General features: G+C 35.4%; 2 protein-coding genes and 1 pseudogene across 3 annotated transcripts; 2 read left to right on the forward strand and 1 right to left on the reverse strand.

Annotated features, from left to right (window-relative positions):
• The first annotated feature begins 11 nt into the window (after nucleotides 1–11).
• Nucleotides 12–7,501, forward strand: LOC145939186 (CB1 cannabinoid receptor-interacting protein 1). The gene is made up of 2 exons (XM_083043426.1): nucleotides 12–406; nucleotides 5,659–7,501. Exons 1-2 carry the CDS (start codon nucleotides 231–233, stop codon nucleotides 5,981–5,983), a joined length of 501 nt encoding a protein of 166 aa, XP_082899552.1. The 5' UTR covers nucleotides 12–230; the 3' UTR covers nucleotides 5,984–7,501.
• Nucleotides 5,589–12,530, reverse strand: LOC145939172 (RNA polymerase II-associated protein 1). The gene is made up of 10 exons (XM_083043404.1): nucleotides 12,400–12,530; nucleotides 11,984–12,309; nucleotides 11,193–11,892; nucleotides 10,606–11,107; nucleotides 10,278–10,447; nucleotides 9,931–10,090; nucleotides 9,558–9,834; nucleotides 9,254–9,357; nucleotides 7,828–9,175; nucleotides 5,589–5,955 (listed from the first exon to the last, which is right to left on the reverse strand). Exons 2-9 carry the CDS (start codon nucleotides 12,239–12,241, stop codon nucleotides 7,837–7,839), a joined length of 3,510 nt encoding a protein of 1,169 aa, XP_082899530.1. The 5' UTR covers nucleotides 12,242–12,309; nucleotides 12,400–12,530; the 3' UTR covers nucleotides 5,589–5,955; nucleotides 7,828–7,836.
• Nucleotides 12,525–14,648, forward strand: LOC145939188 (uncharacterized; annotated as a pseudogene). The gene is made up of 5 exons (XR_014425792.1): nucleotides 12,525–12,661; nucleotides 13,152–13,231; nucleotides 13,329–13,521; nucleotides 13,664–13,972; nucleotides 14,204–14,648. The product of XR_014425792.1 is annotated as an uncharacterized LOC145939188 (transcript).
• Nucleotides 14,649–15,121: the final 473 nt, after the last annotated feature.

Consider the following 15,121-nt stretch of genomic DNA (forward strand, 5'->3'; position numbering starts at 1 on the left):
CCCTCGTTGGATCAGTGAGCGTCGCGACGTCCGCGGCGCAGGTTGCACCGTCTCCTCTTCTTGCGGCCAAGCCGATAGTACTGATGCGAGACACGTTGACGTGATACCGCGTGTTCGATGCGCGAACCACTCGGTATCCTCTTCTCCTTCTCTCTTCATTCATCTGTGGGATACCCGCAGACTTTGCACATCTTCGGGCGACTATTATGGAGTATTTGAGCGGCGGCTAAATGGGGGCCGATGGACATTTTCGCGTGACCTTGTCCGTGAGGAGGGAACCAGGCGCCGGTCCGGTCTACTGTAAGATGGAGACATCCGCCAGATTCCGGCAACTGAAGACGGTGAAGCTGAGCTGCGATGCGACCTACCGGCTCGACATCAGCTTCAAGCCGCCGCAACTGCTGCAGTGGGTACAGTGAATGTGCAATTAATAATATATACATATATCAAATGATTGCGATCAAGATATCAGAAAAATTATTCTAAACTCTCGCCTCTCGTAATTTCGGTAGCGAATGGTTAAACGAATTGGATTATTGATTTTCAATTGATTTGAAAAAATAGATGTGTGTATAAAGATTTACCGGATTTATTAAACTTGGATATATCTTTGATGATATTATTTTTGTTATAGATTTCGATAGATCAGTTTTATCACTTCTTTTATCATAATTAAAATCTAACTATATTAATAAAATCTCAATATATCATACTTTAAATATATTGAGTTTTATATCGAATACAGTTAAATTTTCATTATAATGAAGAATGATTCGTCTAATTAAACAATTGGCATGAGTCCGAATAATTCTATTGTAATGTGAAATTATTTTTTTACTTTAATTAGAGATATATTGAGAATAATCATAGAAAGTTGTTATATAACTGCCTTCCAATGGGAGTTATAAACTCGCGCGAAAAAGTCCCACTCGACTAATAGCAGTTTATCAGAAATTTATACGATCATCTTGAGCGCGAAAACGGAGCAGGAGCTGGCGATAAATTTCGACGTGTTCTATACTCTAGGGACGAGGGTTACGATTTCTCGCTACACACACACACACATTCGAATATAGAATCACTAATAATGCCAACTTAGTCGTAATACCGAAAATAAATTCGGTTGCCGAACGCGTGAGTGAACGCACGGTTGCTCTTTCGCAAATTCTTAACAGAGAAAAATATTGCCATTCCACGTCGAGTAATTTAGCCTATTATGAGTAAACTCACGTCAACGCTTCGTTATTAGTGGATTTCTCCAGAGAGATCTTCCAGGATACTATTTATTAATATTTTATTTCAAAATTAAATATAGTTTAATTACATTTCTCTTGCAATCTAACTTCTATAAAAATAAATTTTAATTGTGCGTGGCACGTTAGATTGTTAGAGTTTGTAATTTGGACTTCAATAAACTTTTATAATAAACCTAAAAAAAATTGATCCAAGAAACCTTAAAGGTTTTTAATTTGAAACGATTATGCTATCGCGAGTGGGAGGCTTAAAATAATGTCTAAGCAAGCAAATATATGTATATCCAGGTATTTATCATGGTAAAAGATCTTTATGAGAGGTGAGATTTTAACGCGCAGGTTTTTATAATTTAACGCAAGGACTATGTGAATTTATACGTATGTAGTATTGTAAAAGTTTCCTTGAAATTGTGCAACTTTTACAAAGTACATGTAATGCGAACGGGGTCGCAACTGAAATCGCGCAAAGTCGAACTCGAGGATGGAGGAAAGTTGGTGCCCGTAGTTAAAATCGAATAAACGACAACAGAATCGGCGAAACTAGATACTAGGGCGAATTGATTCTTACACCCACACACAGCTAATTAAGTATCGATCTTTATCGAGAAGCGTCGCTTGTACAATAGAACGAAACCGCGTTGATTTTAGCGTGAGCCAATCAATCCTCGCGCGTATTATAGTTTGTAATAAATATACGCAACCCTCGAATCGACGATGACGCGTTGGAGAGAGCCCACACAAGTTTTAAATGCGTGCGAGTGCGCCAGCTGTTTGCAGCAACGAACCCTCGAGCGGGCGCGAGAAAAGTAGACTAGTATTATCGCCTTGAACTGCAAAACTTACATCAACTTCGGAAAATCGATCGAGTGATTCTACACGTTGCTCGTGCTGCTTATAAGCGACTTTGGTACACTCGCTCCGACTAATGATCGACTTGTCGGGATCGTCTTATCGCGGAAGTTCCGAAACAACCATGATGGATGCGCCTTTTGTATGCTGATGCTGCTGCTGCAATCGTGCAAACCTCCTCGCGTAATAGATACGTGTCACGGGAATTAATTCAATCGAGTTTGAGATATTATCGTATTGCGATTATCCCTCCTAGTTAATAAGAGCGCTCGATAAATTACAGCAATATCGCGTAATTACCGGCAATAAATTAGTAATTACATGCGAGAGATATGCGATCGTTTGTACGCGGAAATGATCCGAAAAATGTCAAGGTCTGTGGAGGAAGCTGACGCCGAACCATACCTTAATTATCGTAATCTCTCAATTAAAACGAATTAGCGTTTATATATGTGAAATCTCTTTGTGATGTTGGATACACGAGATTTAAGACGCGGAATTCAGCGGGGACAGTAATGTCAAAAGGAAGATGAAAACTGTTCAGTAGAGCTTTCGGGATAAAATTGTAAGAGAGATTTTTATCATTGATAATGCAGCTTAGGTCTTTCCATTTCTTTTTTTCCAACTGTCATCTCAACATTTCATAGCGATTTATAACTGACAGATTACGGGATTTACACGCGTTAAACACGAAATCAAATTTGGCGATGAAGATGAATATGCGGCGCCCATAAATATTTTAGCTATTCCGGAATGCAACCACCGGAAGTGTCCGAAGTGATCTTTGAAAAGTCACGAAGGTTTGCGTGCCGGCGCGGCAGAAATAGAACAATCCCTTCGATGCAATTTTATTTTTCGGGTAAACTAGAAAATTCCTCCGATGGAAAATTTGACTTTCCTTCCTTCCCTTCGGCTCTATCGCCAAAATATCTCGTGGAATTTTAAGCAGCGGCCCGCTTCTGGATTATTAGTCCGAATCACGCGATGCATCCTCGCTGCACCGCCCGCTTTTCGATTCTAGTCTACGGTAACAACGCGATAATTGTAACGATCCATCTCTTGACGCAAACCACCGAAAATAGATTATTAACGATTGATTTATTTCGCCGTAACATGTTTATTATTTTAATTCTATTATTCGCATTCTATTAATTAACTCTATTAATTCGTATTCTATTATTCTCCTACTTGGCGAATAATTAATAAAATACGTAATCATATATTCGTCCCGACTGGGTGCACCGCTATTCATTCTTCATCCAACACGAATTGAACTTTCGCAATAAGCACCAGAAAGTTCGCCGTCCTCGTTTGCTCACTGTGTAATATTCCCTCACGGAACGGAAGTAAGGCAGGAGGACGCGAAATGTGAACAAATAGACGAGCTTATGATGTTACGGGCTGGCGGGTGTTGCATTTTTTACGAACGATAATGCCTACGTCGACCGTATGCGCGCCTTTGCCGGCAAATCCATCCTGGCTCATCTCTTATTTTAGGTGCGCAGCTCCTGCATGTGCATTTTTAATGTCTAAAATCGGATAATTTATCCTGCAAAATGTATGTCCGCTTAAACCATGTCTAGACACTCGAAATATTTCATTTTCAGTGGAATTTTTCCGCGAAAAGAGAGAATTCTTCTCGTGAGGAAAAAATTAAAAATTTTCTTCACGAAATTATATTTATATTTACATCTTGATTTTTTTTATTAATTATATTTGTATCTTTCCCTCTCTCAGGAGGGAAACCAAGCGTTTAGCGTTAATTGAGCGATTTTGTATATAGAAAGTCGATGCATCGACACGAATTTAGGAAAGTGAGCGCGTATCTACGTGTTGCAACCGCAATAAATTCTGGAAATGCGATTTTCGACAGAGTTTCCTCCACAGAAACCGAGAAACATACAGATTCATTTCCTCCTCGTCGTACATTATATATCATCTCATGTCCTCTTTTATATACTTTATACTATAGGATTTTAACAGATTCTCGTTCGCTTGTAGATAATCAGTTGATTCCTGTCACGCGACAGTTATTTTGTTATTTATCTTCAAATCGATACACGCGACTGATAGGCGACTTATAGGCACGCAGATCATTTGCACGCACTCGTCGCTTTCGTTGAAAACTCTAAAAATAAAGTCAATCAGGGCGTAAGTCAAGGAATACGCCTCGTGTCCATATGAGAAACTAGTACGTTCTAAAGATATATGGACCTGTCGATCTAAGGATCAAAGCATCCGAGAATATCCGGCGTAATCTGTTGATCTATGTAAGGTCTGTTGATCCGTAAGATCCAAAAATGAGCGGGATTCAAAGATACAGAAGTGTAAGAATTTATGCGATCGATCTATGATTAGCACAGTGAAAATTATGCGAAATCGCTCTGGTCGAAAAAATTTCAGGTGCTTTTAATCAATTAAAGTGAGTCCAACTAATCTGTATCGAGAAATTAAAAAGTACAGTAATTTCAAGTATTCTTTATCAGTTATATTATTTGTCATTATATAACTTATAAAACTTAAGCGTTTTTCTACAAAGACTGACCATTTTGAGTCACTATAATTAATTAAGAGCGCTTGAAATTTAGGGGCAAATTTTCATTTGGACGAAATGAAAAGAGCGTGTTTATTTGAATATCCTTGTTTCGATTTGACATCTTAATTTCTTATTATTCTTTATTTCTTAATTATTCTTGCAAATCGCTATTTTTAAATGCTATAAGTATAACGCACTTTTACAACGAGTTGACTTATAGAAATGTGCCCGATATACAAATAATCGTCGATTACGTTTATCTTGACGTTACGCCAGGCATGGGAAAAATATTGCAGCAAAGTATATATACACACGTGGCAACGATTGTGCGCCATGCAAAACATCTATTTTCGCTTCTAAAAAAAGAAGAAGTTTTACTACGTCGTGAAACTCGTCTCAACTCATTTCAATCATCACTGTAGTCACATCCGTTCGAACTTCCGGCGGTTGCGAATGCGGCTTTCTCGCTTTTTTCGCAGACAGATAAAATGCCGAATAAACAAATGAGAATATTTCTTTAAACATAAATAAGCGACTTGTCGAAAAGAAATGGGTCACGTAAAATGCTAGCATGAGGATATACAATAAGTAATTTCTTGTCGTTATAAAGACATGCCACACATTTAGCGTGCGCTTTAAAATGAATGTAGGAAAGTTAATCGATTTTCTTTGTCTTCATATTTCTTAACTTGGTATATCATTATATATCTTAAGCTAAGGTTTAATAGCTTATATTAAGAAACGTATAATTCGAGTATAGCGAATGAAATCTTATAAAAGTACGATAAAAAAACTCATGCAATTTTAGTATATTAATTAATTTAATTTATGAGAATTAATTTATAAAAAAAATTCTTGAAACTCAATACAATTTTCTTTCTATTGAGCGTATAAATATATACTTATGAAATAGGAAATAATTCATAAATAATATGAATATAATTATGAGATCAATTTATACGTAAGTTTTATTTTTTGCATGATAGAAACTATATTTTCTAACAAGACTCTTCGTTCCAGATCCCTGAGTATCGGTGGGAAAACGGTGGAGGCGATCGAACGCGCTAGAGATAGCACGGCTTGTGCCTACAGCGCTTATCACAGCACCAAGGATATTTCGGCGAGCACGCGCGGTCACCGGGAGGACCTGCCGATCGCTATGCGAGTGCTCGGCTCCGGCTACCTGACCACGTGCCTGCAGATCAAGTACTATCGGCTGGAGGATCAGAGCCACTGCGAATGGGGCGCCAGATTGCACTGCATCGAGCTCGATTGCTCCAGCGTCGAAGGACATCTCGTCACGGTGGATCGGGAGACCTACAGAAAACTCGGCATAGAATCTTAACGATAGAATGTCGTCATCCTTACGATACATTTGTTTATTTAGGCGATAAGAGAAAACCCGACATCGCGCCGCAATCGATGCTTCGCACGCGATCTACTGAATAATAAATACTTCACGCTTGTCCTCCGAGGATATTCTGAGGATTCGAAATGAAAATAAAGATAGATAAAATCGATATTACCCGGGGTTGACGAGAATCTAATATAGTCTTTTCCATCTGTATAAGTTTTGATAAAGTAATTCTCTGTTAATCGTATATAGGAGAAAACAGGAGCCTACAAATTTTTGCCCAGGCTTCTGACACGTCAAAAATAGGCCTTTTATTAATGAAACTAATAGATTATACTGAATATACTTTATTGGAATAGTGTATTTTTAATTCAGTAGACTGGATATAGATCGCGTGGAAATTTCGCGGAAATGTTATCGTGATCGACGGATATAATTGAGATTGATCGTTGCCAGTTGGCAAACAACTTTCGCTAACGATGTGGATTGAGTTATTCAAAGAATCTAAACTAATTTTGCGCGCTGCGCTCTCTCTTTTCTTCTAATAATAAGATATGTTAACTTCAATTTGTTTGCGCATCAGTTGCATTGCAATCGATCGATATATAACTGGTGGTATATAAATCATCAAATATTTAACATAATGTCAGAAGAAATAATTAATCTCGTAATTACGTAATTGAGCATTTTTGATCGATACTTTAAGCACTTTAGCGAGACAGAACTGTTGCAGAAATTAATAAAAAGCTATAATGCAAACGCATCGATAATTTAAATACTTAAATATATCGTCACGGTACATATATACATACTATGTATCGAACGCGCGTCATTGATTGCAGATTAATATTTAATTGAATCAATCGCGAGGCAATAATACGCCGCGATACGTGGAGAAGAACGACGTGTTTTTTAATCGAAAGAAGAAATTAGCGGCGCGGTGTCAGCTTTTATAACTTCGCGATGAAGTGCATTTTCGCGTGCATCGTTAATGCTATGCATTCGCTTGAGCGTTCTTTTCCCTACAATTTAATTTCCGCCTCTTTCATATTCTGGCACTTTACAGAAAATTGAGGATTTTTATATCGAGGAACCTATCTCGAAATTCGATAGATTTAGGACACGCGGTGAACATAGGACAACACGTATATTATTCTAGACGCATCGCTATAGGAACTCGACGCACCACAATACTTGAAAACTTTTGGCAATCAGCAAAGTGACCAATTACATCTATATACGCTTATTATAATTGTGCAGGTTATTTATATCTATCTTTCTTTCACTTCTTCAGTGGATTTTATTGAAATTGTTGTTGTAAAAATCCACATACTGTATTTACACGCAGTATATATATATATATATATATATATATATATATATATATACACAATCGATAATAATACGATATCTGTACTTTCTAACTTTGATTGAAATAAATTCTATAAAGAAATATAAATTGTATTACGCACGCGTGAATCTAGTTTAAATATATCAAACTTATTGTTAGACAATTAATTATGATTAAAAAATGTTAACGAATGAATTGTATTTAATGAAAGAAATTTTCAGAACTATAATAATTACAAAAAAACTAATAATGCACAGATTTTTTAGCAGAAAATATGTCATTTCGATAAATAATTCACATTCTTTTCATTTTTTCGTTGAGAATAACTAAGTGAGAGTCTCAAATTGATAAAAACGACCATAATTCAATCAAGTATGAAGCATGATATCGAGATCTTCAAGTATTTAAATACCAAAGATTGAATAAGATATTCACATACAAATAATACACATATAAATCAAATTGTTTAATTTTATGCGCTTACCTTGTATCACTATAAACGTGGTGGTTCGTAGTGTAGCAACCTATCCGCGATATCTCTATTCCGCAACTTCTCCATTTGCGTTCGCATTCGCACCGCCAGTTTGCTTGTGCGCTTCAGATACATCGCCGAGTGATGTACCGCGATCGCGAATGGAACCGGACACCAGGTCTCTCTGATCGTTCCGCGAACCAGCGCCGTGATATAACCATCTATGAGCGACGCGTCCTCCTCTTCAGGATATAGATAATCCTTCAGTGGCAACAGCAATTTCTCCGGTGGCAATCGCAGGTATCGCAACGCGGCCGCATGTTCCGACCACAGTAGTTTCCGATAGTGCGCGTCGTGCTTTTGTGCCACCGGTACCAACAACGTCGCGGCGAAGTCGTTGTCGCCGTATGAACTCGAGCAAAATTGCTCGCACAACGCCGTAAATAGATCGGTGAAGGAGCTCAGCCCCGGCAGCTCCGCCTGGAAGTCCAGTCGCGCGTGGTGTCTCGTCAACAGATTCGACATGACCTTCGCCAGCAACACGGACACGTCCTTGTCCAGGTACACCGTACCGCAGAGATACACCAGTATGAGTCTACTGAATCGCAAAGTGGGCGACAGCATTCTCGTGAGGTCCGGTAAGATCAACGCTAGACTCAGCACCGTCAGAACGCTGTCTCTATCCTCCGACTGCAACCTAGTATCGCTCTTACACTTGTTGTATGTGTGAACGAGCGGCAGAAAAAGCCAGTCTTTTGGCATCGCCGCCTGATTCCAGTCGCCGTTTGAAACGATGTATCTCTTGTATAGCGACGCCGCATCGGAGCGTAAATCTATCTTAACTTGATCTGCCGACGTGGCAGTCAAATCTAACTTGGCCAATTCATTGGCGATGATCTCCAAATTCATTTTCTCACTGGACAGCGCGATCTTGAGTAGCTCGCTCACCTGATCCGTAGCGTCCGCGGGCAAAGCCGACATGAGTTTGATAGTAATCTTCCATATAATTTGCGCTGTTTGATTATTAATCGAATTTCCCAGGAGTGATGCCGCTTTTACCATCGCTGTCAAGAGATATAATTCCGTTCGGCTGTACCACGATCTTTCGAAACTCCAATCAAACTTCTCCAAATCTCGTATGTATTTGCAAAAATCCGGGTGTTCGAGTATCGCGCGAATTTCCGCTACGCGAGAGTGATTGTAAAACGTTGTTAACACTGTCCCAAAGAACGGTACGCATGAATTTATCGATACAATCGGCTGCGGCTCTCCATTTTCCGTGTAAACGTCCAAGTTTGGTAGACAAGACGGTTCTCGATCCGTCGCCGGGTTGCAGTTGCTCAATAAATTCGAACTAGAGCTACAAAAGATGAATACGTTAAATGTCATTTTTCATATACATAAAATTTTCGGTATAAGAAAGAAGAAATAAACTTACCAAAGTCTCGAGAAAATGTGCTTGTTGGATAACCACGCAGTTTCGAATGCGGATATCTCGTCAACGGTGGATAAAGTCTCCGCGATTAATTTCATAGCACCCCACTGAAATTTAATAAAATGTTTACTAGTCATTGGATCACTTCACAATTCATAATATTGTAATATTGTTAAGATAATAACAACGTCGACAAGTATTAAAACGAAACATAGGGGATGTAAAATATATCATTGAATATTTTGTGTTTCTTCAAGAGAGTTTAATTATTTTTTGAATTAATAAATTAATTAATAATTGTACTTACCGTTGCATTGGATACTGATGAGAATTGAGTACTCCATTTCTTTAACAACGTGGATGTGTTTGATCGCAAACTTCTTTCACGACTAGCTACGGCAATTAATGCCGCAGCGCGTTCGTGGGCCAATTCGTTTTTGGACGTGCTTTGGATATCGTGATTACTCAACAATAGCTGTAATTGTGATATGAGGGTACCCGCGACACTCTCCAGTCCTATTTCATATTGCAACAATATGCGCCAAAGTCGCAGGCTCTCGATGCTGAGATCCAAGTCGTCTTTCCTAATGAAGTAAATCATACATTTTTAATAATGTAAAATAAAATAAATGCGAGCATTATATATAAAAATATATACATATATATATAAGTAATCTTACCCCGTCTCGCTATTAATGTATGTTAGGATGCTGTTGATAACTTTGAAGTTATTCAATTTCTGTGCGACAGGCTTCTTACCATACGTGACGAGAACACGACACAGTTTAATCGCCTTAACTACAGGGATTCCGTAAACGTTATTTATTGCGTCCTGCATTGCTGTATAAAACAGAATATAATAATTAATATATAATTAAATATACATATATATATATATATATATATATATAATAATAAATAATACAATTTTGAAATTATTTATTTGGAAACAAAATTTTGAATAAAATTTATTTGAAAATGATAAACTATCCGTATTAAATATCAAAGAAAATTTAAGTCATAATACCTAATTGATCAATAGACAGTGGCATAAAATTTTTGATGATAGTATCTAACAAGTACGGCGTGGATGAGATATTTAGAGCCGTGATGTGCGAGTGTCTCGCAAGGCGAATAAGTATCTCTAAGGCATACGTTACTCCGATAGGTGGTGGATGCATCTCATTTAGGATGTATCTGCAAAACAGTTACATTTCTAAATTAACTTTCCGATTTTAAGTGTTTAGAAATTTTAAGAAAATATTATAACACTACTAGATTTATAATGTTTTTAGCATTTAAATAAAAAAATATTATCGAGTAAATATTTAATTAAAAACAATAACAAAAAGTACCTGATTCGCAACAGGAAATCGGATCTCAGTAGCGTAGTCACTGCGTCCAACTGCGCCAATTCATGATCTTTCAGGCTACTCGTATCCTTCTCTTCGAGTTGGGGCATCAAGGTTGGTTCTGTGTATCTGTCGTATCCGTACAATCTATCTAGACATATCTCGTCTGCCTCACTGACCAAGAAAGCTCTTAACGCCTGCAAGGTTGCTGTGACCACAGCTACAGACGAGTCGTCCAGCGAGAATCTCAACAGCAACAGAATATTCTTTTGACTCAATGCAGTCAACGGTGATGGATGCAGAGCTTTATCGTATATGCCCTCTTGTGTCTTCTCCATAACATTAGCTAGAGTAGTAAGGGCTTTACACCGTTGCTGTTGAATAGAAGATCTACTCAGCTGTAGTAATTCTTGAAGAGAATACCCAGGACGTTCAGGTTCCTCTCCATGATGGTGGAGTCCCTTGTCTGAGGTTAAGCTCTCATCTTTGTACGGCAATAAGAGACCTGAAAAAATTAAAATAAATGAAAAATAAATATAAATAGAGTGTATTGCATCAAAATATAATAAAGATATATATTTCGTATTCACCATTAAAATCAAATCTAGCATTGTATTCTTCGTTTATTGCAGGTTCGTCTTTTTTTTCCACTGTCAAATCTATCATCCATTTCAATTTTTCTGGTTCTGGTGTGTCCATGTGGAGCCATCCCTTCTGCTTGCCTGCTTCCAATATCTCTTTGGATGACTTTGGTATGTTGACTGTATCATCCTCATAATCTATGTTTGTATCAGCCTCATTTGAAAGAAGCTCTAACTTTTTATCATTAGATACTTCTGCATCCATTGCTGTTTCTTTTGCGATTGAAACACTTGATGTATTATTCTCCATTTTTGTGTCATTATCATTTGAAGAAAGTTTCAGCTTCTTATCATTGAATACTTCTGCATCCATTACTGCTTTATTTGCAAGTGACATAGTATCTTGCATACTTTCTTCAATCGATCTTTTTCCATATTTTCTCTTATTTTTTATAAATTGTATTATTTTAGGATCTAGAGTATTCTCAAGTATCTTTTTTTCTTTTAGTATTTCTGCCTCACTCATTTTAGCTAGCTTATCCAAGTTTTCTTGGTGAATCTCAATAGCCAATTGATCCTCTGTTGCAAAACTTATTTCCTCCTTGTCACTATGCGAAGATTCATCCCTTTGAATCTTTGTTGAATCATCTTTTACAAATTTCAGCGTTGAAACATGTTGCCGAAATAAACTCTGCTTGCCACTGGTATTCTACAATAAACGAAATAATATAGTTTTTTTTAAAACAACAGGAACAGCATATTTTATAGATGTAACATACTTTATGCGAGATGTAACATACTTTTGTAAGTTCGATATTGTCCAGTTTAAAAACCTTAGGAAATCCAAGTTCACGTTCTATGGTAGAAATGCGATTGCTGTCGAACCTGTATTTTTCATTAAACTTTTTCTCCACAATATTGCCAAGTATATTATTCGACGGCATTATAGGTATATTCTGTACCATATCTTCTAGCTTCTTTTTCGATGTTTCCTGAATCTCATCCATGACAGCAGGGTTTATCAACTCACCACTGCTTTGTGAAGTTTTATTAGCCATTTTTTAAGGTTATCTTAACCTTTTTCATTTATTCTTTGCAACAAAAACTTTATATCATAGCAAAAAACCTGCAAAACAAACATTAATAATTACTTTTCTCAAGAAGTGATATTATTGTGACATGACACATCTTCGTAAAAATTATCATTATTACATACAACTTGTATTCCGAGCAATTCAACGCGCTTCGACAACCTAACCACAGTATATAAAATCTCGTACTCTACAGTCGATAAATGCAATAAATCTTGAGTTTTTCTAAACCTCTTCGCACAATATGGTCTCCTAATACATACTTCTTTGCAACATATGTTTTGCTATTAACTTATTCGCCTGGCGACACGGAGAACATACTCTGTAAAGAAGTATGCATTCGGAGATTTCAGACGTATTTACGAGCATTTTACGAGGCATAAATGGGTAGGTATATGTATATGTACATGCATATGTATATGAACATGTAAAATGACTGATCACTGATCAGTCGTAATGCGAGAATTAAAAGTATTTAAAAAAAACAGAGGTTATAATTTCGAGCTTTATTCTAAAGCTAATGTTTACAAACAAATTAAAAAACTTCAATATGTTTGATTATATTATATAATTTGAAATTAATAATGATAAAGCGATAATAGAAATAAAGTGATAGAATGAGCGACTACGTTTAAAATAGGTACGCTCTCTTCTTTATAACATATTCATAAGATTTAAGATAAACAATTATATATATATATATATATATATATATATATATATATATTGTAGATATCATTTATACATATAACTTGAATAAATATTTTTGTATACAATATGATTATTTATCTTGTTCAAATAATATAATGTGAAATTGCATTTGTGCATCAAATTGACAGACTTATTACAATTGTTTAAAGTAAATTTTTACCACCAGGTATCTTTGATTCTCAAAATGTTGCATAAGATTTTATTGTCACTTTGGGGATGTTCAACCTGCAGATGATAGAGACAGATGTAAGTATACATATATCATAATCACAATAAAAATAAAATCTTAACTATAACTATATATATTATTGTTTTATATATATTACTAATCTCTCTCTTACAGTCTATAGATCTTGATAAATATCTACATCCTGGGGAATGAGCGTAACTCAATAAAATATTAGACATTACGAAGGAATGCAATGTCATATGAAACTTTATACACACAGTGAACAGTGAGGATACAAAGGTCTCAGAAATATTCAGATAATATATGTATGTATGATTATTACTTGAATGTGAAAACAATTATATAGGTAAGATGTAAATTTTATAAGATATAACTGTATATGTACATATATGCTAAGATTTCTTTTTACAATCTTTTATCAAATTTTTTACTCGACGAAATCAGGCATAAAAGTTGTAATTGATTCCAAAACAATTTCTTGCTTGCAGGATGTTTTAATCTCAAGTTGAAAGAAATAATTCAAAAATATATTGGTCTACAATTCTCTTCGTAGCGTGATGAAACATGCAGGCTTCATTGTCAGCTCAAACAATTGGCTGTATTGGAAAATGTACAACTGGTTTGACAGCTGAAGAGATAGATTAAATTACAGATAATATAAATAGGACATTATCTCATCCAAAAGGTAGAAATATTTTTGAAAGATACCTCCAACAACACAATCTTCAAAGTAGTCTGGAGTGTTTGGAATTGTATAAAACCTATTCAGAATTTCTTGCTAAGGAGTTGACTCAATCGTAAGTCTATCTCAAGTATTAATAATATAATACGAACATCAAACATTTGCATACATCAATATATATTCAAATATTATAAAGTTTGACTTGAAAAATTTTTACAAATAACTGCAATTTATATAGCATATTTTTATATGAATATATATTATTTAATTAAAAAGAAAAAATATATATAAAGTAAATAGTTTTAAAATATATCATTCCATATTAATAATTAAAAATAATTTACAGACAATCAAAAGATTTTGATTTAGAATCTTTAACTGTGGATGTTACAATGGTGAGAGACATTGTCGAAGATCTGGATGCTGTATTGGAAGTCACCAGAGATCGAGCGCGAGATTATTTAAGAAGTGTACACTAAAGTTTTAAACAATATATTTCAGAACCATGTCCATTAACGAAATAACATTATTATATAAACATATTTAAGTAAGAGCTTCAGATGTTTTGCTACATTTTCACAACGAAAATCTGTGATGTACATTTTTATTTTCATATGACGTACTTTTATTCATATGCAACTTACGTAGTACTTACTATCCAAAGATGCATTTAATACTCATGGATTCTGATTTATATGTATAAAATAGAAATATTTAAATATTAGAAAGAGTAAATTATAAGGCTGTAAGGAGATAAGTCATAAAATTATACAGAATACAATGCAATCAACGATAATAAGAGCTTTGAATTACTTTTTTTCACAATTACATAAAATATAGAAGATTAATAAAACAATATCTCATGTATTCTATTCTTTCTGCTGTCGCAGTTAAATTACATTAAAATTGACAAATGTCAAACATCATGCATGTAGAAAGTTCCGAAGGAAAATATATTACGACAATCAATAAAATACGTGATACTACTCTAAAATTAGAGACAAGTTTGAACCAAGTTTGAAGTTTTGAAATATTCACGGAATTTAGAAGCTATCCGTTTTCTGCGATATTCTATTTTGAAATCTCGCGATAAAATTTTAGCAGTTAATTTAAAGAAAGCTAAAGTACAAAACGAATAGATGTTAAGTAAGTAAAACTTGTGCCTGATTTTTTTTATTTGCTTTGTTATACGCATTAATTATAAAAATTAATAACTCATTAATCATTTTGTTATAGAAAATAATTTCCATATATCATTCGCGAT

The sequence above is a fragment of the Prenolepis imparis genome, unplaced genomic scaffold (assembly GCF_030444845.1).
Source record: "Prenolepis imparis isolate NDT839.2.m4 unplaced genomic scaffold, iyPreImpa1.0 SCAF_7, whole genome shotgun sequence".
NCBI lineage: Eukaryota > Metazoa > Arthropoda > Insecta > Hymenoptera > Formicidae > Prenolepis > Prenolepis imparis.

What these genes read in the sequence shown, in the direction of transcription:
- LOC145939186 (XM_083043426.1), top strand. Translation starts at nt 231, where the DNA reads ATGGGGGCCGATGGACATTTTCGCGTGACCTTGTCCGTGAGGAGGGAA. An exon ending in AAGCCGCCGCAACTGCTGCA is followed by an intron (nt 407 to 5,658) that starts GTGGGTACAGTG and finishes TCTTCGTTCCAG; the next exon opens with ATCCCTGAGTATCGGTGGGA.
- LOC145939172 (XM_083043404.1), bottom strand. Translation starts at nt 12,241, where the DNA reads ATGGCTAATAAAACTTCACAAAGCAGTGGTGAGTTGATAAACCCTGCT. An exon ending in TGCTAGATTTGATTTTAATG is followed by an intron (nt 11,108 to 11,192) that starts GTGAATACGAAA and finishes TAATTTTTTCAG; the next exon opens with GTCTCTTATTGCCGTACAAA. An exon ending in TACATTAATAGCGAGACGGG is followed by an intron (nt 9,835 to 9,930) that starts GTAAGATTACTT and finishes TTACTTCATTAG; the next exon opens with GAAAGACGACTTGGATCTCA.